Below are 23,387 nucleotides of genomic sequence, written 5' to 3' on the forward strand. Positions count from 1 at the left end.
GGAAGTAAAATGAATTGAAAAAGCATAAATAGGCCCATCTCTCGATTCACTAAGGAAAGAAAAGTTATCGTCTTTTCCCCAAATTAAAGTACCTGAGTAATTTTCTAATTTTTTCTGCAAATCGTCAGGAAATGTAGAGGATTTTAATATGTCTTTCATACGAAATTCTTTCAATTGTTGATCCTCATCAGGAACCCTAGATGCAGCGGTTGATTTTGTTGTTGTTCTACCTTTTGATTGAGGGACACCAGCACACGATGATGGTACGTCAGGGAAATATGTGGGAGGGTCAGCTGGTACCATAAATTTTCCTGTTTTCTTCATTTTTGAATCTGGAAAATGTTTAGCCATATATTTGGTCACTTGATCAACAGATAATTGGTCAGGCATGGCTTGAACCCATTTCAACTTTTCATTAAGATCAAGAGGAAAACTGTACACTGGAATTTTTCTGTCGCACTAGCATAGCCCGACTTGCAGCCATACGTGCTGCATTTCTTTCCCATGATGATGGAATTCTAAGTCAAGTAGTGATTTAGAAAAATGAATAAATAATCCGATAAAGAAATAGTAAACTCAATTCCTGAATGTCAACAATGATAATCACATTTCCACTTAATTAAAAACATAAAATTTAAAAAATCCAGCGAATTGAATGAAGCGAAGAAAACAAAGCAGTTGTGACCAGTGAAGTCGAAACAAAGAATGAAAATGTGATTGCTGACTTCACACGGTATAGTAAACTAAATTCCTGAATGTCAACAATGATAATCACATTTCCACTTAATTAAAAACAAAAATTTAAAAAATCCAGCGAATTAATGAAGCGAGAGAAAACAAAGCAGTTGTGACCAGTGAAGTCGAAACAAAGAATGAAAATGTGATTGCTGACTTCACACGGTATAGTAAACTAAATTCCTGAATGTCAACAATGATAATCACATTTCCACTTAATTAAAAACAACAATTTAAAAAATCCAGCGAATTAAATGAAGCGAGAGAAAACAAAGCAGTTGTGACCAGTGAAGTCGAAACAAAGAATGAAAATGTGATTGCTGACTTCACACGGTATAGTAAACTAAATTCCTGAATGTCAACAATGATAATCACATTTCCACTTAATTAAAAATATAAAATTTAAAAAATCCAGCGAATTGAATGAAGCGAGAGAAAACAAAGCAGTTGTGACCAGTGAAGTCGAAACAAAGAATGAAAATGTGATTGCTGACTTCACACGGTACTACACACGGTACCTAATTACGTATTCAATTTCCCCGCGTGTAACGAACACAACGAAACAAAGAATGGCGAAAATTTTATTACGTACTTACTACGCACGGTACCTAATTACGTGTTCAATAACCCCTCTCTGTGTTACGAACACAACGAAACAAAGAATGGCGAAAATTTGATTGCTGACGACACACGGTACCTAATCACGCATTCAATTTCCCCGCCTTGTGTAACGAATACGATAGCCTTAACCCCTAAGGTCAATCATCCTCGTACTTCGGCCAGTATTATAGTAGGGCTATGAACACAGTCAAATCCCAGAACATAACCTTTGACCTTTCGGTACAAATGATTGAACACAGTCATGGCGGACTGGAGTAAAGGCCTTGTCGCACGCGTCTTGAGCCGAGTTGGTTAAGGCCATTGACTAGCGCTGTGTAGTGTGTAGGCAGTGTGTTAGTGAGAGTTAGTAAAGACCGTATGCAATGGGGCAGTGATGTATGAGACGAGTTGTAATTATTTAACTTATTAAAGGTGTCGGAGTGATGATTTACTAATAAATAGCCTATATCAAATTCAAATTATAAATCACGATGAGATGACTAGTTAAGCTTTGTTTAGAAATATCCGTACACAAAACTTTATTTCAGATAGACTAAAAATACAACAATGGGAGAGAGAGAGAGAGAGAGAGAGAGAGAGAGAGAGAGAGAGAGAGAGAGAGAGAGAGAGAGAGAGAGAGAGAGAGAGAGATTGATTTTTGGGGGATTTTGTTTGTTTCTTTTTTTACAGTAGTGGGCAGTTTGATAGTCAACACTGAACCTTGATGAGTGATAACGAACATAATTTTGTGAAAAAGATGCACTTCAATCTGATGGTGGTGATGGCAGTATAGGTCGTACTAGTAGTAGTAGTAGTAGTAGTAGTAGTAGTAGTAGTAGTAGTAGTAGTAGTAGTAGTAGTAGTAGTAGCAGTAGTAGTAGTTAGTAGTAGTAAGTGTTAGTAGTAGTAGCAACAGCAGTAGTAGTAGTAGCAGCAGCAGCAGCAGCAGTCAGTAGTAGTAGTAGTAGTAGTAGTAGTAGTAGTAGTAGTAGTAGTAGTAGTAGTAGTAGTAATCAGTGGTGCCAAAACTCCGGGTTCCGAGCATCTTCCGTCAAATTGTTCCAAGGATACCTCCCCCCCCCCCCCCCCCCCAATCCGTCCAATCATCACTACTGCTACAACCATCATCACTACCAATACTACAACCACCACCACCACATCATCATCACTACCACTACAACAGCCACCACCACATCATCATCACTACCACTACAACCACCACCACATCATCATCACTACCACTACAACCACCACCACATCATCATCATCATCATCATCACTACCACTACAACCACCACTACCACATCATCATCACTACCACTACTACAACCACCATCACCACCACATCATCATCACTACCACTACTTCAACAAGCACCACCACCACCTCATCATTAGCACTACCACTACTACTACAACCACCACCACCACCACAACATCATCACTACCACAGCTACGACAACCACAACCACCACATCATCATCACGACCTATAATATAGTATAGTAGTAGTAGTAGTAGTAGTAGTAGTAGTAGTAGTATAGTAGTAGTAGTAGTAGTAGTAGTAGTAGTAGTAGTAGTAGTAGTAATAATAGTAGCAATAGTAATATAGTATAGTATAGTAGTAGTAGTAGTAGTAGTAGTAGTAGTAGTAGTAGTAGTAATAGTATAGTTAGTAGTAGTAGTAGTAGTATGTAGTAGTAGTAGTAGTAGTAGTAGTAGTAGTAGTAGTAGTAGTAGTAGTAGTAGTAGTAGTATAGTAGTAGTAGTAGTAGTAGTAGTAGTAGTAGTAGTAGTAGTAGTGTAGTAGTAGTAGTAGTAGTAGTAGTAGTAGTAGTAGTAGTAGTAGTAGTAGTAGTAGTAGTAGTATGTAGTAGTAGTAGTAGTAGTAGTAGTAGTAGTAGTAGTAGTAGTAGTAGTAGTAAGTAGTAGTAGTAGTAGAGTAGTAGTAGTAGTAGTAGTATAGTAGTAGTAGTAGTAGTAGTAGTAGTAGTAGTAGTAGTAGTAGTAGTAGTAAGTAGTAGTAGTATAGTAGTAGTAGTAGTAGTAGTAGTAGTAGTAGTAGTAGTAGTAGTAGTAGTAGTAGTAGTAGATAGTAGTAGAGTAGTAGTAGTAGTAGAGTAGTAGTAGTAGTAGTAGTAGTAGTAGTAGTAGTAGTAGTAGTAGTAGTAAGTATAGTAGTAGTGTAGTAGTGTGTGGTTTTAGCAATAGTAGTAGTAGTAGTAGTAGTAGTAGTTAGTAGTAGTAGTAGTAGTAGTAGTAGTAGTAGTAGTGTAGTAGTAGTAGTATAGAGTAGAGGAGATGATGAAGGGAGTCGTGATAATTTTATAGTGAACAAAAAATTGATAACAGAAAAAAATGTTGGAGAGGGAAGGGGTAGGTAAGATATATTTGGGAGATAATAAAATATTTGGGAAGCGACAAATGATGATGACAATAATGATAATGATATGTGATGATGATGATGATGATGATGATGATGATGATGATGATGATGATGATGAAGATTGCATTATCTTACCTTAAATGCGGTGATAAATAAATAAATAATCCGATAAGGAAATGATAAACTAAATTCCGGAATGTCACCAATGATAAGCACACTTCCACTGAACACCCCCCCCCCCCTTAATTAAATATATATCAGCAAATTGAATGAAGCGAGAGAGAGAAAAAAAGCGGTTGTGACCAAGGTTGAAACAAAGAATGACGAATTAAATTCCGGAGTGTCAACAATGATAAGCACACTTTCACTTAATTAAATATATAACATATAAGTATTAAAATCCGGAATGTCAACAACGATAAGCACAATTTCATTTAATTAAATATATAAAATTTAAAAATCCAGCAAATTGAACGAAGCAGCGAGAGAAAACAAAGCGGTTGTGTCCAATGCCAGTTGAAATAAAGACTGATCAAAATTTGATTGACTACACACTACACACGGTACCTGTGTAACCAATACAATAGCCACGGTAGTGGTCAAGAGCCTCGTGCTTTGGTCAGTACTATAGTTACGTCATGAATACAACGAAACACAGACTGACGAAAATTTGTTTGCCGACGACACACGGTACCTAATCACGCATTCAATTTCCCCGCCTTGTGTAACGAATACGATAGCCTTAACCCCTACGGTCATCGTCCTCGTGCTTCGGCGTAGGGCTATGAATACAGTCCAAATCCCAGAACATAACCTTTGACCTTTCGGTACAAAGAATGAAACGCAGTCCAAAACCCAGAACATAACCTTTGACCTTTCGGTACAATGAATGGAACACAGTCCAAATCCCAGAACATAACCTTTGACCTTTCGGTACAATGAATGGAACACAGTCCAAATCTAAGAACATTAGCTTTGACCTTTCGGTACAATGGATGAAACACAGTCCAAATCCGAGAACATAACCTTTGTCCTTTCGGTACAATGGATGAGGATTTTGTTTTCAAAGTAATTCTGAATATAATGATATCAGCTGTATAAAAAAAAAAATGGATAAAATGGATAGGGCTGGGATACTCATAGCCTTGACGGCCAAGGTCATGTGGGGTGGGCGAGGAGATCCATGGCCCTGGCAGCGGTGACGTACTCAGAAAGAAAAACGCGATTCTAAAATTTTGGCCAGAAAATTCATTTTTCAACTATCGGTCGATTGAATGACCATCATCTGGCAAAAACTCTCAAACCTGGGACTGCCCAAGAGTCTTCATGGAAGTCCCAGGTGTTCGTGATTTTGACTAGCTCAGGGTCATTTTAATCGATCGATATATGAAAAACAATTTTCTGGCCAAAACCATAAAAACGTTGTTTTTGTAAATACAGAGTTTGGCAATGAAGTCCAATACTTCCAAATCCTAATAAAATGCACTTTTATTATTTGGCCAGAAATAAAAAAAGTATTGGGTCCAAGGATTTTGGACAAGTTTGCTCCTTTTTAACTCCATTGATACGGGAAGCAAAAGATTTCCTGCCAACAGGTTTTTTTTTGTGTTTAAAAATGTATTATATCCGTTTATATGGCAGTTTAGCCTTATTTTGGCGTAAATAGGTCGGACTAGTTGAGGGTCCCTATCGTTCAGTTGGTAGAGCACTAGCGCTTTACGTACAAAGGGACCGAGCTCGATCCACCAGGGTGAAGCCGTGAATTCTTTTTGGACCTCCCTGTCCATCTGGCAGTGATTGAGTAGCTGGGTCAATACGATCTGACAGAAAGTACTTTGCGATGAATAGCTATTATCCGTTTCTGGGAAACTGGGATAAACTCGGACTCTATCGGACTTACGGCCCTAAATAGCCAATATTCTCAACATAAACATATAACATAGAAACAATTGAGACATTGAGTATGCTCCGGTATATGGGGTGAATTTTTAAAAGTCCCGTTGTGGGCGGGTCAAAGCTGAGTGCTTCGATACCTGACCTAAGGGTCACATGATTATTTAACCGTGCTCATGTCCAATCCGACACTTTGGACGCCTAGTCCAGTACTTCAGCACTCCCAGCAAATATTGCAATACATAATATTATATCAAAACACCAAGCTTCATTTTCTTTCTTACTTCCTTCCTTTCTTTCTTTTTTTATTCTTTTCTAATAATCGGTTGCTTTTTTTTGGCAATTTAATTGAAAATATTAAGTGTCACATGATTAAGGTCAAACGTTGTTCAAACTTAACACTTGCATTATATTGCATTCATACATTGACAGATTACGTATCTTATTTGTTTGTTTGATAATATGTATTTACTATAATATTATAATATGTATATTATAATTTACATTTGCCATAATTCATTTTCGCCATTTATTCTCTAATCTGGCACATTAGTTTTCATTGAAAGGAAAGCGGAAATCTGGAAACCGGAAACAAACAACTAGCAGACTAGCAGACGAACATGAACAAGGAAACACTTTAGCCCTATGTTGCTAGATGTTTAGATATTTAAATTCAATTTTTTGTTTGTTTGTTTTTTACTCATATTGACTGAAAACAATTAAGTGAAACGGAATGTTCTGAAATCTTCATCACAATGCTTTTCAAACATTTAATCTATTTCACTTTGGTGTTGGTGTCTGTTGGTAAGTATTTAATAAACATTTCATTAATTTCAGATTTCTGTTCAAATTCATCAATTGTCATTGTCATCATTCATCCATAATAATCATTATTGTCGTATGGTCCCAATCATAGTCATACGCACCATAGTCATAATAGCATAATAGGTCCCTGCCACTATCTTTCTACAGACTGAGTTGTCACATTGGCTGTTCTTGATAAATTCTAGAGAGGTGGGCCTTTGGCCTACCAACCTCCGCTGCACGTCCAACTCGCCTTGAGCATGCATTCACGTAAAATATAAAGATTTTTAAAAAAAAACCTACCTCTGTTTCAAAAACTAGCATCTTTCAACTTTCTAAGAAACATTTTGATTTTTCAGAACTTTAGTTCGTTAAAAAAATACCGGCCAATCTGACCCGTTGAGTCGAATGAAAACGAAATTTTGTTGTTTACACGGTTCAAAGGAAATGCCGTAAATAAGCTTTCATGGACTTCCTGTGTTGTTTTTATAGTGTCACGTGACCGTTTTGAGAAATTTGTCGTCTGCTACAAATAATTAGACCGGTAGGGGGTAGATATTTTCGTTGGAGCAGAGAAAAAGGTGAGTATTATTTCTTGGACTTGTAGAGAGGCCTAGGGTCCACCAGCAGACCAGTTGATTGAATGAAAGAGAAAAAGGCCTTTTTTATCCGCCGCCACCACCACCTTGAAAGAGTGGAGGAGGGGGGGGGGGGGTTGGGGAAGCATGCCGACGAGAGGGAGACGTGTCGATTGGTGACCTTGGTGACGTAAGAGCATCTCAAGGATGCTGGCAGTTGCAGTTGCAGGTGTTCTTAACCCCTTATTTTGCTTTTAGATAGTAGTTTGCTTTTATCTTTATTATTGTTAACGGGGAATACAGCGTTTCCACCAAGAGAGTAGTCAGACTATCGCAACTCGGACTTCAATTGTCTATAATAGTTTTGCCGTTACTTGTTTTTTGATGAAAGAAGATTTGGTGTTAGGTCAAAGATCGAATTTCGCCGCTAAAAGGTTGCATTGCTACTGGGTTTGCTCTCTCCCCCCCCCCCCCCCCACTTTTTTTTCTTCTTTTTTTTTCACCTTAATATTGTTGATTGCTGCTATTTCCTTTTTTTATGATTAGCAAGTGCCGTAGGAGTCTCACAGGATGCAGGAGTACTGCAATTAACCCTTTGCCAGTGACACTGATTTTTTTGTTTTTCAAATAATAGTCTTCATTTATATTATTTTTTAACGCAGAAAAAAAAACGTTTCCACCATAAGAGCAGTAAGAATATTGATAAAAAGCGCTTTGAGCACGTTGGGTGGATATTGCCCTATATAAAAGCTCATGTTTTTAAATTGTGTTTTGTTTTTTGTCTTTTGATGAAAACGGTAAGATTTTATTTTTGGTCCAAGTAAGATTGATATTCGCCTTTAAAAGGTTAAGTTGTTTTGTTTTTTCAGTTTTTTTGTTTTGTTTTTCAAATGCGGATACGTTGCTTCTTCCTTTTTTTTCTCAACTGGCAAGCTATCGCTGTACTTACCCGCATGGCTTGCACACACAAAAGGATACATCTAGGTCACAATACCTTACATCGAGGTCACAAAATCAGACAACTAGGTCACACATCAAGACATCTCTGTTTCGTTTGTTCCAAGATAGCAAACACAAACCAGACGTCTTGGAGTTCGAAAGAGCTTTCCATAAAATATTTGGTATTTGCAAGACCCCCCAGAAACCAATTCCCTATACAGCTCTTGTGCACGGTTACTTATGACCTTGATTTCTTTCGTACCCACCCCCAGAATCCCACTTATTGTGTGTTATAGGCAGAACATAATAAATAGCTGGGCTGCCACATACGTGACTAAATTGGCCAAAGAGAGAATCTATACTTTGGCATTAGACACCCATTACCTGATGTCTTGGTTTTTAATCCTAGCCTAGTGAGAGAGAGAAAACAAAACAATCATACATGTATCTGCAAACAGCAGAACGTTTTCATTTTACATTGAGATGGGAAGGGGGAGGGATAACACTATGACAAGAGAGAGAGAGAGAGAGAGAGAGAGAGAGAGAGAGAGAGAGAGAGAGAGAGAGAGAGAAGAGAAGAAGAGAGGAGAAGAGAGAGAGGAGAGAAGAGAGAGAGAGAGAGAGAGAGGAGAGAGAGAGAGAGAGAGAGAGAGAGAGAGGAGAGAGAGAGGAGAGAGGGGGGAGGAGGGGAAGTAAGGGAATGGGGAAAGATGAGGAGAAAAAAGGGTGCTGATGGACAAGATCAAGATGTTACAGCGGTGTCACGTGCGTACGATCGTGATTTTAACCTTTTACGGTGACACTGATTTTTTTTCTCCAGATTGCTTATGCAGAATAAATCGTTTCCACCAAGAGAACAGTAGTAAGAGTATATTTCGACTCGGGCTTCAATTAAACTATAAATCGCAAAGCTTGTCTTTTAATGATAACATTAAGACTAAGATCTGGAGTTTGGGGAGTGTAAGATGGAATCTCGCCATTAATGGTTAAAATTGTTTTGATTTAAAAAAAAAATTCACACACACACACACACACACACACACACACACACACACACACACACACGAGCAGAATGTTGCAACGGTAAACCGGTTTACGTGTACATAGATCCTGAGGCTAGATGCCCCCCCGTTACCGTGTACGTAGGCACTCCCAAAAAAAAAAAGGAAGAAAGAAAGAGACACACACACACATACTCACTCACACACACACACACACACACACACCACACACACACAGTCTCGCATCCTCTACGAACTAATTTTGCGCACCAATTTTTACTGCACTTATGCACCAAATTGCATACCTATCTAGGGACACTTTTTTCCGTATCTTTTCTCAATAAACTTTTTTAAAAACCTTTGTTTTGCGCGGCAGGCGGCTGGCACTAGGGGGCACCAACCACTGAATCAGACGAAAAACACACACGATTTAGCGAGGAATGAATCATGAAAATATTTAGGATATAATTTCAAACACAACTTTTGATATTCATCAAGGATTATCTAGTACCGAATGTTTTTTGATAGAAAACAAATGTATCTTCAAATCTAAACTGCCTTTGACGGTAAGCGGTAAGTTTTTTATTTATTTTTCTGTCCAAACGAATGATTTGTCCTGGTATAGAAGCTAAGTATTGGTAACACCGGCGCAGCTCTCTAGAGAGGTGAGCCGGTGTTACCAATACTTAGCTTCTATACCAGGACAAATCATTCGTTTGGACAGAAAAATAAATAAAAAACTTACCGCTTACCGTCAAAAGCAGTTTAGATTTGATGATACATTTGTTTTCTATAAAAAAACATTCGGTACTGGACAATCCTTGATGAATTTCAAAAGTTGTGTTTGAAATTATATCCTAAATATTTTCATGATTCATTCCTCGCTAAATCGTGTGTGTTTTTCATCTGTCCAATGGTTGGTGCCTGCCGCCTGCCGCGCAAAACAAAGGTTTTTTTAAAAAGTTTATTGAGAAAAAGATACGGAAAAAAGTGTCCCTAGATAGGTATGCAATTTGGTGCATAAGTGCAGTAAAAATTGGTGCGCAAAATTAGTTCGTAGAGGATGCGAGACTGCGTGTGTGTGTGTGTGTGTGTGTGTGAGTATGTGTGTGTGTGTCTCTTTCTTTTTTTTTTTTTTTGGGAGTGCCTACGTACACGGTAACGGGGCATCTAGCCTCAGGATCTATGTACACGTAAACCGGTTTACCGTTGCAACATTCTGTCAGTGATGGTCCTCGCTGTCGTGACCGCGCACGCTCGCGTGTGTGTGTGTGTGTGTGTGTGTGTGTTTTAATCAAAACAATTTTAACCATTAATGGCGAGATCCCATCTTACACTCCCCAAACTCCAGATCTTAGTCTTAATGTTATCATTAAAAGACAAGCTTTGGGATTTATAGTTTACTTGAAGCCTGAGTCTAAATATACTCTTACTACTGCTCTCTTGGTGAAACGATTTATTCCGCATAAGCAATCTGCAGAAAAAAATCAGTGTCACTGTAAAAGGTTAAAATTTCACGAAGTACGCTCCGTGAACACCGCTGTAACAATCCTTTGATCTACGTCATCAGGCAACCCGTTGTTTCTTTCATCTTTTCCCATTCCCCCTTACTATCCCCTCATCCCCCCCCCCCCCCCCCCTCCCTCTCTCTCTCTCTCTCTCTCTCTCTCTCTCTCTCTCTCTCTCTCTCTCTCTTTCTTTCTTATCATAGTGTTATAGTGTTATCCCTTCCCATCTCAATGTAAAATGAAAACGTTCTGCTGTTTGCAGATACATGTATGATTGTTTTGTTTTTTCTCTCTCACTCGGCTAGGATTAAAAACCAAGACATCAGGTAATGGGTGTCTAATGCCAAAGTATAGATTCTCTCTTTGGCCAATTTAGTCACGCATGTGGCAGTCCAGCTATTTATTATGTTCTGCCTATACCACACAATAAGTGGGATTTTGGGGGTGGGTACGAAAGAAATCAAGGTCAACCGTGCACAAGAGCTGTATAGGGAATTGGTTTCTGGGGGTCTTGCAAATACCAAATATTTTATGGAAAGCTCTTTCGAACTCCAAGACGTCTGGTTTGTTTTGCTATCTTGGAACAAACGAAACAGAGATGTCTTGAGGTGTGACCTAGTTGTCTGATTTTGTGACCTGGATATAAGGTTTTGTGACCTAGATGTATCCTTTTGTGCGTGCAAGCCATGCGGGTAAGTACAGCGATAGCTTGCCAGTTGAGGAAAAAAAAAGAAGAAGCAGCGTATCCGCATTTGAAAAACAAAACAAAAAAACTGAAAAAACAAAACAACTTAACCTTTTAAAGGCGAATATCAATCTTACTTGGACCAAAAATAAAATCTTACCGTTTTCATCAAAAGACAAAAAACAAATTACAATTTAAAAACTTGAGCTTTTATATAGGGCAATATCCACCCAACGTGCTCAAAGCGCTTTTTATCATTATTCTTACTACTCTTATGGTGGAAACGTTTTTTTTTCTGCGTTAAAAAATAATATAAATGACGACTATTATTTGAAAACAAAAAATCAATGTCACTGGCAAAGGGTTAATTGCAGTACTCCTGCATCCTGTGAGACTCCTTCGGCACTTGCTAATCATAAAAAAAGGAAATAGCAATCAACAATACTAAGTTGAAAAAAAAAGAAGAAAAAAAGGAGGAAGGGGGGGGGGGGGGGGGGGGGGGGGGAAGAGCAAACCCAGTAGCAATGCAACCTTTAGCGGCCAAATTCGATCTTTGACCTAACACCAAATCCTCTTTCATCAAAAGACAAGTAACGGCAAAACGATTATAGACAATTGAAGTCCGAGTTGCGATAGTCTGACTGCTCTCTTGGTGGAAAAGCTGTATTCTCCGTTAACAATAATAAAGATAAAAGCAAACTATTATCTGAAAGCAAAAAATTTGCTTCGCTGTTAAGGGGTTAAGAACATCTGCCAGCATCGTTGACATGCTCTACGTCACCAAGCGACACGTCTCCCTTTCGTCTTCATCATGCAACCACCCCCCCCCCCCCTCTCCACTCTCATGGTGGTGGTGGCGGCGGATAAAAAAGGCCTTTTTTTCTTTTATTCAATCAACTTGACTGCTGGTGGACCCTAGGCCTCTCTACAAGTCCAAGAAATAATACTCACTTTTTCTCTGCGACAACGAAAATATCTACCCCCTACCGGTCTAATTATTTGTAGCAGACGACAAATTTCTCAAAACGGTCACGTGACGCTGTAAAAACAACACAGGAAGTCCATGAAAGCTTATTTACGGCATTTCCTTTTAACCGTGTAAACAACAAAATTTCGTTTTCATTCGACTCAATAGGTCAGATTGGCCAGTATTTTTTAACGAACTAAAGTTCTGAAAAATCAAAATGTTTCTTAGAAAGTTGAAAGATGCTAGTTTTTGAAACACCAAGGGGCCAAGACATGTCAAATAATTCTCTGACACCTGTCCGTATTTTAAGTGACGTATTAGTGTTTTTATGTTTTTTGTTATTGCTTTAAGAAGGGTTTATATCCTAAAACATTCTATTTTTAAAAATACATAAAGTATAAAGAATAATTGAGCAAATGCGTGTTTGTAACTATTTAGTTTTTGCCTCAGGGTTGCCATTATCATGGAATTGCCTTTTGGGATGGTAGGGGGTTGAGGTTGTTCAAATTTTGTTATCTTATACTTATCTAATCACTGTGCTTTAAAAATGTGTTTCTCAAGTATGATAAATATTTTTAGTGGTTAGTTACATGACGTCAAAGTTGGAACATTTTTCTCTTACATCAATTGACAAGCAAAAAAAATTTCTAAGTTCTTGAAAAATGAATTTGCTCTCATTTTCTTATTTATGTATGGATTTTCAAAATTTAAAACGTGTTTTCCATGCCTATCAGAATGCTTTATGAATATTCATAAATTGTGTCTCTTGTAGTACCCATGATTGCCCTGATTGGTGAGTCAGTTACACACGGAATTGCCCTTTGGTTTTTTGTTTATTTCGAAATATATCGTATTCATTTTTGTCCTCTACTAAGCATCTAGCGGTGGATAAGCTCATATATCTGCTGAATGTTTTCCCCACTATTCAGGAGGAGAATCATTGCTCTATGGTTTTTATTTTTATTTTATTATTGTTTCAGGTGTGTGATTTTTTTTTGATTTTTTGGTGTGTTTGTTTTTTTTTTTTTTTGTTTTTTTTTTCTAGTAAAATTTAAGTTGAAGAAAATAGGAAAAGAAACGGCAAAGTTAAGTGGTTGCAAACCAGACAGACCTGTCCAATGAGGAGATGATGAGAGATCTGCTAACTCTCATTTTAAAGGGAAATAATTCAATCTCCAACAATTTTCCTAAAAATTCATGTAAAATGTAAACAAAAGAAGACCAAAATTTTTTTTTTTTTAATTTGAAAGATAATGAAATTGCCGAATGTGGTTGAGCTATGGCCCAATTCAATTCCCTACTCGATTGAAAAAGGTGAAAATGCTAGTTATTTAGTGGGTAATATGAGGGCCATCCTCAGAATAAGCTGTTTGGAAGCATAAAATGCTGTTCTGATTAAGTGTCTGACTGTATTATAAATTGTTTGTTTCTTTCTGTGTAAACAATTTATTTTTTAATGAATGATTAAAATATTTCAATGTTTTAATTTTTCTAGCAATTCACAAGGCAGCCACTTCTTGTTCTCATCAGAGTATAGTAGGCTGCATTGACCCCATTCTAAAGAAATATGCTGAACCTGCCGCTGCTTGTCAGTAAGTTTTCAAGTTTTCTTCTTGGTTGCTATACTATAAATAATGCTACATTATACATTGTACTGTTAATTTCGTTCAAGAAAATTAGTGGTACATTGTTCTGTCCATCTGTATTTTCAAAATAATTTCATAACTTTATGAAGAGAAGCAGATTTTATAGATTGTAAACATGACATGAAACCTGAATCTATTCCTCATGAATCTCCCTGTTATGCATTGTATTTTATGTTTTGTTTACATATTATATTATATGATTTGTAAACATTTGAGTGTATCCCTCTTAGTGGGGACCTGTGCTTGTGTCTGGATGAGACTTTTAGGTGATCTCAAACTAAGTACTTTGATAGCGTGTTCTTGGAATACACATCTGTTTCCTATTTGAACCAATTCTCCTTTGTCTTACCTTTTCTTTCGTGCTTTAATTGTAATTCTAGAACTTTTTACTATCCCATTTTCTTACTTTTTACTGGCGCTGATATGACCTTAACTTGTTGCAAGCGCCGTAAAACCCTTAAAAACAAAACAATGAATTGAAAACTTGGAAACTGGTTGGGGTTGCTTTGACTTTGTATTTTGTATCTGCCTTTTAGGAATTGTTTCCCTTTTTCAGAAAAAAAAATTGTCTTTTTTTTTTCTTTGTTTTTTAAATATTTTTTTCCTTTTTTCTTTTTTTTTTCTTTTTAGTAGGTGCAACATTTCATCCTTTTAAAACTATCTATGTATAGATATATTTTTATTGTTTTAATTTTTTTCCTTTGTTCCCCCTACCCTTCCCTTTTTATCTTATTTTTTCTTTGTTTTAGTTTTTCTTTTTAAAATAATTTTTTATAAGGTCCGAAATTTCCTTTGGTCGTCAGCCGTCAATGCTGGTTTCAGAAATAAAACATTACTGTTCCTTCGATTTCATACTTTCAGTATCATAGCGATTTTTAAGGGCAAAAATTCTGATATACTGATATATAGATTTTACCATTTGCCATACCGATTTTTAAAAGAGATGTTTAATTTCAAATGACCCAGATCACGACGACCTTTGTGTTGAACCCGAACCTCACTCTTGACCCAACCTTTGACCTGTGACCTGTGCCTTCTTACTCCAGGAGATCTCGTATCTCAAGACAAAGAGTTAATTCCTGTCTTATCAATACACATAAATAAAGACACACATCTGGGTTCTTTCGACAGGGTGTCCAGCAAGGGCCTAAAATCATTTTAAAAATCGTAGATTTAACGTCTTTGTCATAAATGGTGGTAAATTTGAATCTATGGTTGTAAAAAAGTCATAAATTTGGTGAAGATTCCAAGAATTAAGAACTAAAAATCATGAAAAGTTTTAATCTGAGAGGGCATGAAAAAAAATGACGAGGCTTTATCAAGTTTAAGCTGCCCTTTTGAGAAACAGGTGAACATCTCTCATTGGTGATATACATGATGTACTAGTATTGGTAGTCAGTTATTGCCATTCAGGCACACACACCAACATAGGGAAGCTCTTCTGATCCAGTCTCTGAGGTGTACTGACCCATGTGAAACAAACACAAGACTAGAACATCTCTCATTGGTGATATACATGATGTACGAGTATTGGTAGTCAGTTATTGCCATTCAGGCACACACACCAACATTGGGAAGCTCTTCTGATCCAGTCTCTGAGGTGTACTGACCCATGTGGAACAAACACAAGACTAGAACATCTCTCATTGGTGATATACATGATGTACTAGTATTGGTAGTCAGTTATTGCCATTCAGGCACACACACCAACATAGGGAATCTCTTCTGATCCAGTCTCTGAGGTGTACTGACCCATGTGGAACAAACACAAGACTAGAACATCTCTCATTGGTGATATACATGATGTACTAGTATTGGTAGTCAGTTATTGCCATTCAGGCACACACACCAACATAGGGAAGCTCTTCTGATCCAGTCTCTGAGGTGTGCTGACCCATGTGGAACAAACACAAGACTAGAACATCTCTCATTGGTGATATACATGATGTACTAGTATTGGTAGTCAGTTATTGCCATTCAGGCACACACACCAACATAGGGAAGCTCTTCTGATCCAGTCTCTGAGGTGTACTGACCCATGTGGAACAAACACAAGACTAGAACATCTCTCATTGGTGATATACATGATGTACTAGTATTGGTAGTCAGTTATTGCCATTCAGGCACACACACCAACATAGGGAAGCTCTTCTGATCCAGTCTCTGAGGTGTACTGACCCATGTGGAACAAACACAAGACTAGAACATCTCTCATTGGTGATATACATGATGTACGAGTATTGGTAGTCAGTTATTGCCATTCAGGCACACACACCAACATAGGGAATCTTTTCTGATCCAGTCTCTGAGGTGTACTGACCCATGTGGAACAAACACAAGACTATACATCTCTCATTGGTGATATACATGATGTACGAGTATTGGTAGTCAGTTATTGCCATTCAGGCACACACACCAACATAGGGAATCTCTTCTGATCCAGTCTCTGAGGTGTACTGACCCATGTGGAACAAACACAAGACTAGAACATCTCTCATTGGTGATATACATGATGTACTAGTATTGGTAGTCAGTTATTGCCATTCAGGCACACACACCAACATAGGGAATCTCTTCTGATCCAGTCTCTTAGGTATACTGACCCATGTGGAACAAACACAAGACTAGAACATCTCTCATTTGTGATATACATGATGTACGAGTATTGGTAGTCAGTTATTGCCATTCAGGCACACACACACCAACATAGGGAAGCTCTTCTGATCCAGTCTCTGAGGTGTACTGACCCATGTGGAACAAACACAAGACTAGAACATCTCTCATTGGTGATATACATGATGTACTAGTATTGGTAGTCAGTTATTGCCATTCAGGCACACACACCAACAAAGGGAATCTCTTCTGATCCAGTCTCTGAGGTGTACTGACCCATGTGGAACAAACACAAGACTAGAATAACGCTCACGTCCAAATTGACACCCCTCTCCCCCCGAGCAAACACCCATCTTCGTTGACTATTACCCTTTCAATACCCGACCGTTTCCTCTCAAAGATTCGACCACCACACATTGGGTGGGGTTCCCGACCTCCCATAGTGGGCAGGGAGGTACTTGCTGTAGGTTCTATCCCCCTGTGTCTGTTTTCCAATTACATTCTGTCTTTGTCTTGGAATGAGATTACTAAGTTTTGTCCTGGCCTTGGTCCTTGGCTGGGAGGGAAACAGTTGAATGTATAGTTATAGTTTTGGGAGGTGATACTTTTTCCTTGTAAGTCATCTGTTATGTACTGTTATTTTTTTATTTTTAACATATGATTTGTTAACATTTGAGTGCATTTCTTTTAGTGAGGATCTTGTGCTGGTGTCTGGGTGAAACATTTAGGTAATCTCAAACTTAGTACACTGATATGTGCTCTTGGAATCTACATTTGTTCCCTATTTTGTACCATTCCCCTTTGTCTTACTTTTTCCTCAAGTCCTTTTAATCATACATTGAGAATGTTTTTACTATCCAATTTTCATCCTTTTTTGACCTAAATTTAGACCTGCATCGAAAAATTCTTAGAAATACGAGTTTTTGGTTCCAGCTACAGAACTGCATATATCTCTTTGACAATAATTATGTTGAAAAGGAAAGCTAAGCTCCTTAGAACCTATATTTTTTGGATCATTCTGAGAGCAAACTGCTTATTTGTAAAGCTATTTAAAGTGAATTTTTCTTTTTTTTCCCCTTTCCCCTTGAAAACTACGTATTTTTGAAATTTCAAGTAAGTAGCTATGTAAATGTGTTGCAACCTTCGTAAAATACTTAAAAACAAACAAAACAGTCTACCACACAACTCCCCCATTCCAATCACTCCCAAGGGACTCCTTCATCTCTCTTTTATTTGCTGCTACTTCTACTACTACTACTACTACTACTACTACTACTACTACTACTACTACTACTACTACTACTACTACTACTACTACTACTACTACTACTACTACTACTACTACTACTATACTACTACATACTACTACTACTACTACTACTACTAACTACTACTACTACTACTACTACTACTACTACTACTACTACTACTACTACTACTACTACTACTACACTACTACTACTACTACTACTATACTACTACTACTACTACTACTACTACTATTATACTTACTACTATACTACTACTATACTACTATACTACTACTTACTACTACTACTACTATACTATACTACACTACTTACTAACTACTACACTACTACTACTATCTTACTACTACTACTAATATACTACTACTACTACTACTCTATACTACTACTATCTACTACATCTACTACTATACTACTATTCTACTACTTACTACTACATACTACCTACTACTACTACTACTACTATACTACATACTACTACTACTACACTACTACTACTTACTACTATCTACACTACTACTACTACTACTACTTACTACTCTACTACTAACTATTACTACTAACATACTACACTACTACTACTACTACTACTAACTACTACTACTACTACTACTACTACTACTACTACTACTACTACTACTACTACTAACTACTACTACTACTACTACTACTTACTTACTACTTACTACTACTACTACCTACTACTACTACTACTACTTACTAACTACTTAACTATACTACTACTACTACTACTTACTACTACTACTACTACTACTACTACTAACTACTACTACTACACTACTACTACTACTACTACTACTACTACTACTACTACTACTAACTACTACTCTACTACTACTACTACTACTACTATCTACTACATACTACTACTACTACTACTACTACTACTACTACTACTACTACTACTACTACTACTACTACTACTACTACTACTACTACTACTACAATTATTAATACTACTCTTCTCATACCACTGCTGCTGCGAATACCACTATCAGCAATGCTGATTTGGAGCTGGTTTTTTTGTTTGTTTTTGAGGAAACAGAGCAGAGGGCTTGTATGTCTACGGATTTGCTCTTTGACCTTCTACAACTCAAAACCAAGATGATCTCTTGAAATGATTGCTGTTTCTATTTCTGCCCTTCTGACCATTTGGTCAAGAAGCAGTTAGGGTAAATTGTACGATTTTCAAGGTGGACATGAGTGGGAGGAGCTGTGTACATATGTAGAAAGTGTCGTTAGTTACTTGCAAACTGTGTATTAAATATTAATAGAGTTAGTGTGTAAAGTTTTAATTTATCTATTGGGAATAACAAAGACTGTTTTGTTTATGTGCATACGAATAGTCAAAATTTATTTATCATTGCTGACGTCACCGTCTGTCATTGATAGTCACTGGTAAGTAGATATACGTAACAGTACGTAACGTTACAGTGATTTTTTTACCCTGGGTACTGATTTTCTTTTTTTTTTTTTACATTTTCATACTGATTTGATTTTTGCCTGAGTGGCAGGTCTGGACATGATGGCAAGGCACAAGCTAGATGTCAATTTTCCGTATATTTACGTAATTCAGTGTGTTATAAACCCTCAGTATATTATCCAATCACCTGCTAAATGGAAAAATAGTAACTTCCTATAATGTCTTTTACTGGAGTTCAGCACTCAGAAAGGGGTCTGTCAACGTGTTTGCTAAAAAGTTCAGTAAATTTTTTGCCTCCTGAATTGGCAGCTCTGCATTAAGAACTAATGGAACTTGTGGATTTTGGCATTTTGGTCGAGCTCAATTTAAATCGTCACTGAGTGGTTCAATAAAGGTGGCTGGGAAGGTCACTCTCTCTGTGCCTTCTTTCCCTAGCATTTGTTTTCCTTTTCCGACTTTATAAAAACCCCAACAAACTTGTGCTTATATATCATGCATCATCCTCTAAACTTGCTCAAAGCACTTACAAGGGCTCCCTGACCAACAGCAACATGTAACATGTAGAACGAGACATGGTGGCTGTTACAATATTTCTCTAACAGAGACATGCTGTTAACGACCAAGTACTCATTTTACACCTGAGTACGGTGAGAGATTGTGAGTAAAGATCCTATTCCAAGGTCTCAACCATGCGCTGAACGAGGCTCAAACCCAGGACGTTCTGATCCAAAGGTGAGTGTCATACCACAAGACCAGAGGGCAGTAAAGAGGACAGCTTTGTTAGAACTGATGTATATTTTATTTATTTGATTGATTGATTGATTTTATTTATTTATTTTTATTTTTTTGTATTATCCACTAAACGTGCTCAAAGCTATACGTAACATAATATAGAACAAGACATGATGCCTATTAGGCAATATTACATTTTTTCCAACAGGACAATGCTGTTTACGACCAGATACTTATTTTACACGCGAGTACGGTGAGAGAATGTGAGTAAAGAGCCTTTTCCAAGGACTCAACTATGCGCCGTGCGAGTCTCAAACCCAGGACCTTCCCACAAGACCACATACCCTCATGTGTATGTGTGTATTTTGTTACCAGGGCAGTTGACAAGTCCTACAAATGTGTTGAAAGAGAGTTGAAGAATTGTGACTGGCCTCAGTTGATGACATTGAGTATAAGACAAGAAATGAATCGTTGGAAGGATATGTGCAGCGTTACCAATGGAGGTAAGAATCACATCACAATAGATGTCTCTTATTATATATTTGGTTCATTCGATTTTTTGTAACACTAAGGCGATGAAACCACTAAACCAATTGTCACCAAATTTTTCATGTTGTTTACAATTGACATTAAGACGGTTTGTGTGTGTGATGAGATTCATTAGACATTTTGATGGTTTAATCGAAAAATAAAAACATTATTTAAGCCATCCTACATGAAAACACATTGAGCGAAAGATTAACGAAATTTCACAAGTCATTTTGAAGCGAAATTCATTAAGACAAAAATCATTAAATAACATTTGAATATAATTGATTCTCTCTTTTATGAGTCCAAAACTTAAATGGAACCCCCCTGACTTTGAGTTCAAGTTCAATCCACAATCCTCGTCACTGTTGACATTAAAATAATCAAATTTTTACTAATGCAAGTAACATTGTTTGAATTAGACATTTGAGTTATTGCTTTATTCTTACTTATCTTACATTTCTAGTAATTGAGAATAAAAACAGAATTCTAAATGTATTATATATGAAATTTTATATATAATATTATTCATAGACTATAATTACAATTATATAAGAATAAAGGTACAATCATCGAACCATAAAATATAATGTAGTGTTAATCATCCTTTTGTTATAGGATAAACGTATTGATTGTTTTTATTATTGAAGTATTCACACGTTATTTTTTCCGGCGGCATAAAGAAATGTTACGAATCACCGATTTCACACATCAGTAGTTCAAATACCGGCTAAGCCGTTCATGTTTAAAACATCACAACTACTGTGTTGGACGACAGCACTTCGCATTATGGTCCGATAATCATAGTGAAATATCACAGTTTGCCCAAAATCACCCAAAACCAAAGGGATCCAATAATTCTGATTATGAAATTGAAGCTTATAGTCATATTCAATCTTTCATGCAATCAACCATTTGACGTTGAAATTACCTCACCGAAGATGCGGTTGAAGCACATGATTTTGATCATGTTATAAGAATACTACAATATTTTATATATATTAGATATAAATATAAATATATATATATATATATATAATATATTATATATTAATTATATATTGATATATATCTTATTATTATTACTGATATACTTTATAACTTGCGGCAATACACCAAAGGTGGACTGCAAGTAAAGGAAGAAGAACATTCAAATTTTTTCTATGTTTTTGTCTACTTTATTGTCAGATAAAAAGGATGGACAAGAAATGTGTTCCTCTAAAGACCTCATGGCATGTGGGAAGCCTCTACATGCTGTCGTGCAACAAAATGTATCACCTGATATGAGCATGGCCTGTCTGTGAGTTGTTTGTTAATTTGACTTACACTTGAGTTTAGTCCTTACCCTCATAGTTAAAGCATAGGTCATAGATGATTTTTGTATTGTTTTGTATTAGGCCCACGGAGCCCCAATTTATCCTAGTTTCTTTAGTGTGAGGCAGACAATAGCAATTGCTTGCTATCCTTTGGATACTACGCTGGTTTATCGCAAAGTACTTTCCACCAGATCTAACAGACCCAGTTACCCATTCACTGTTGAGTTGTCAGGGGGGTCAGAAAATATCCACTTCACCCGGGATCGATCGTGATCCCCTTGTGTGTGAAGCGAGTGCTCTACCAACTGAGCTAACTGGGAACCCCCCCCCCCCCCCCCCCCAAATCTTTCCTAGATGTTTCAGTCCACCCAAATCCCTTGTTGACTTTTTTAGCCTCTAAAAATTAATCACAATACAAAGTTACAATCACCTCATATAGCATAGCTGCCAACCGTTCCGTTAAAAACGGATTTGTTCCGTATTTGACTTCCTGAGTCCGTAAGTCCTTATTTTTAGCTTAAAATCCGTATTTTGTAATTTTTGACTAATTTGTGGTAAAAAAGGCATGTGAGCCTAATGAATTATTATTATTGATCCATTATTATTACTATTACTACTACTATTATTGTTATTTATTTATTATTATTGGTGTCCAGTGGGAGCATAATCTCCATTTGTGTAGCTCTTAATTTGAATTATGCCTCTATCATAAATGATTTTCAACAATTAAAAAAGTTCCATTCGTTTATATGACGCCGGTATTTTACTCAAACCTTTCATAATGTATTGGAGATTTGCATAGAATATGGATGTTAGCCTCGATATACTTTGAATATTCTAATACAGTATTGATACTTTCACTATTTGTTACAAATATTATTTTAATTAAGAATAAAATTAAATCTACCTCTTTGATTGGAAGGTATTCAATCAGAAAATCAATTGCTTATATTGATTAAGCATGACAATGATTATTTCCCTTTATTAATTTATGAAATATATAAATTTAATCCCTTAAAAAACATCTTCATCTGATTTTAATTATTTTTTTTTCAAGCAAGCTTTTGTAACGGTTTAGGTTCAAGAAAAATAAGTATACTCCATTTTTAGGTGTGTTTATCTTGTCAAAGTAAAGAAGTAGGAATTCTCTAATATTTAGAGGTGCATTTTACTATAACTACTATTATAGTATACTACTTAAAGACCATTATGTTGCATGAATGAAAACATATATGCAATCGTCTACTTTTTATCTGAATTCACCTAATTTTTACCCCAAAACGCCCTCTCAAGTGATGTACCAGGTTGGCAGTTATGCATTTCTAACCGATGTTAAGTACTTGATCATTATATTTTACATGGGTTCGATTGTGTATGTGTTCCTTTCAAATGTTGTTGTGTTGTTGGGGGTATTCTTTCTTTATGTTTGTCTTGGTTCTAAATTATTTGTATCTCATATGATGGATTAATTTGTACATTTGTTAAGCTTGTTTTGTTTCAGCGGTCTATATAACCTCAATTGTGTTGGAGGTAAGCCCACAACATTTCTAACCATCTGTTATTCATTATTTTACAATGTGTTTGTGTATTGGGCCTTAAAAAGGCTTTACTTCTTTATATGTTGTTTGAATTTGAAGGGGGCTAGTGGTGGTCTGAAACGTGGCACAGTCGTCCATAGTAGGAGTAGAATAAGAGGCGACTTTTTATGTTGGATTTGATGAAGGGGGGGGGGGGGGGGGCGGCACA

At 36.8% G+C, this 23,387-nt stretch overlaps 1 protein-coding gene across 3 annotated transcripts in view; it reads left to right on the forward strand.

The window, feature by feature from the left end:
* The first annotated feature begins 6,164 nt into the window (after positions 1-6,164).
* LOC144972242 (uncharacterized) overlaps positions 6,165-23,387 on the forward strand; it is a 40,374-nt gene continuing 23,151 nt past the window's right edge. For all 3 annotated transcript variants that reach the window (XR_013645320.1, XR_013645321.1, XM_078913287.1), the window contains exons 1-4: positions 6,165-6,416; positions 13,590-13,686; positions 20,173-20,300; positions 21,514-21,625. Coding sequence is in view for 1 of the 3 variants with exons in the window: in XM_078913287.1 (XP_078769413.1) it covers positions 6,368-6,416; positions 13,590-13,686; positions 20,173-20,300; positions 21,514-21,625 (386 nt within the window). In the remaining 2 variants the exon portion in view is untranslated. The remainder of the gene's footprint in view (positions 6,417-13,589; positions 13,687-20,172; positions 20,301-21,513; positions 21,626-23,387) is intronic.

The sequence above is a fragment of the Berghia stephanieae genome, chromosome 5, assembly GCF_034508935.2.
Source record: "Berghia stephanieae isolate SIO BIC M18660-M18661 chromosome 5, UCSD_Bste_1.3, whole genome shotgun sequence".
In the NCBI taxonomy this organism is placed as follows: Eukaryota; Metazoa; Mollusca; class Gastropoda; order Nudibranchia; family Aeolidiidae; genus Berghia; species Berghia stephanieae.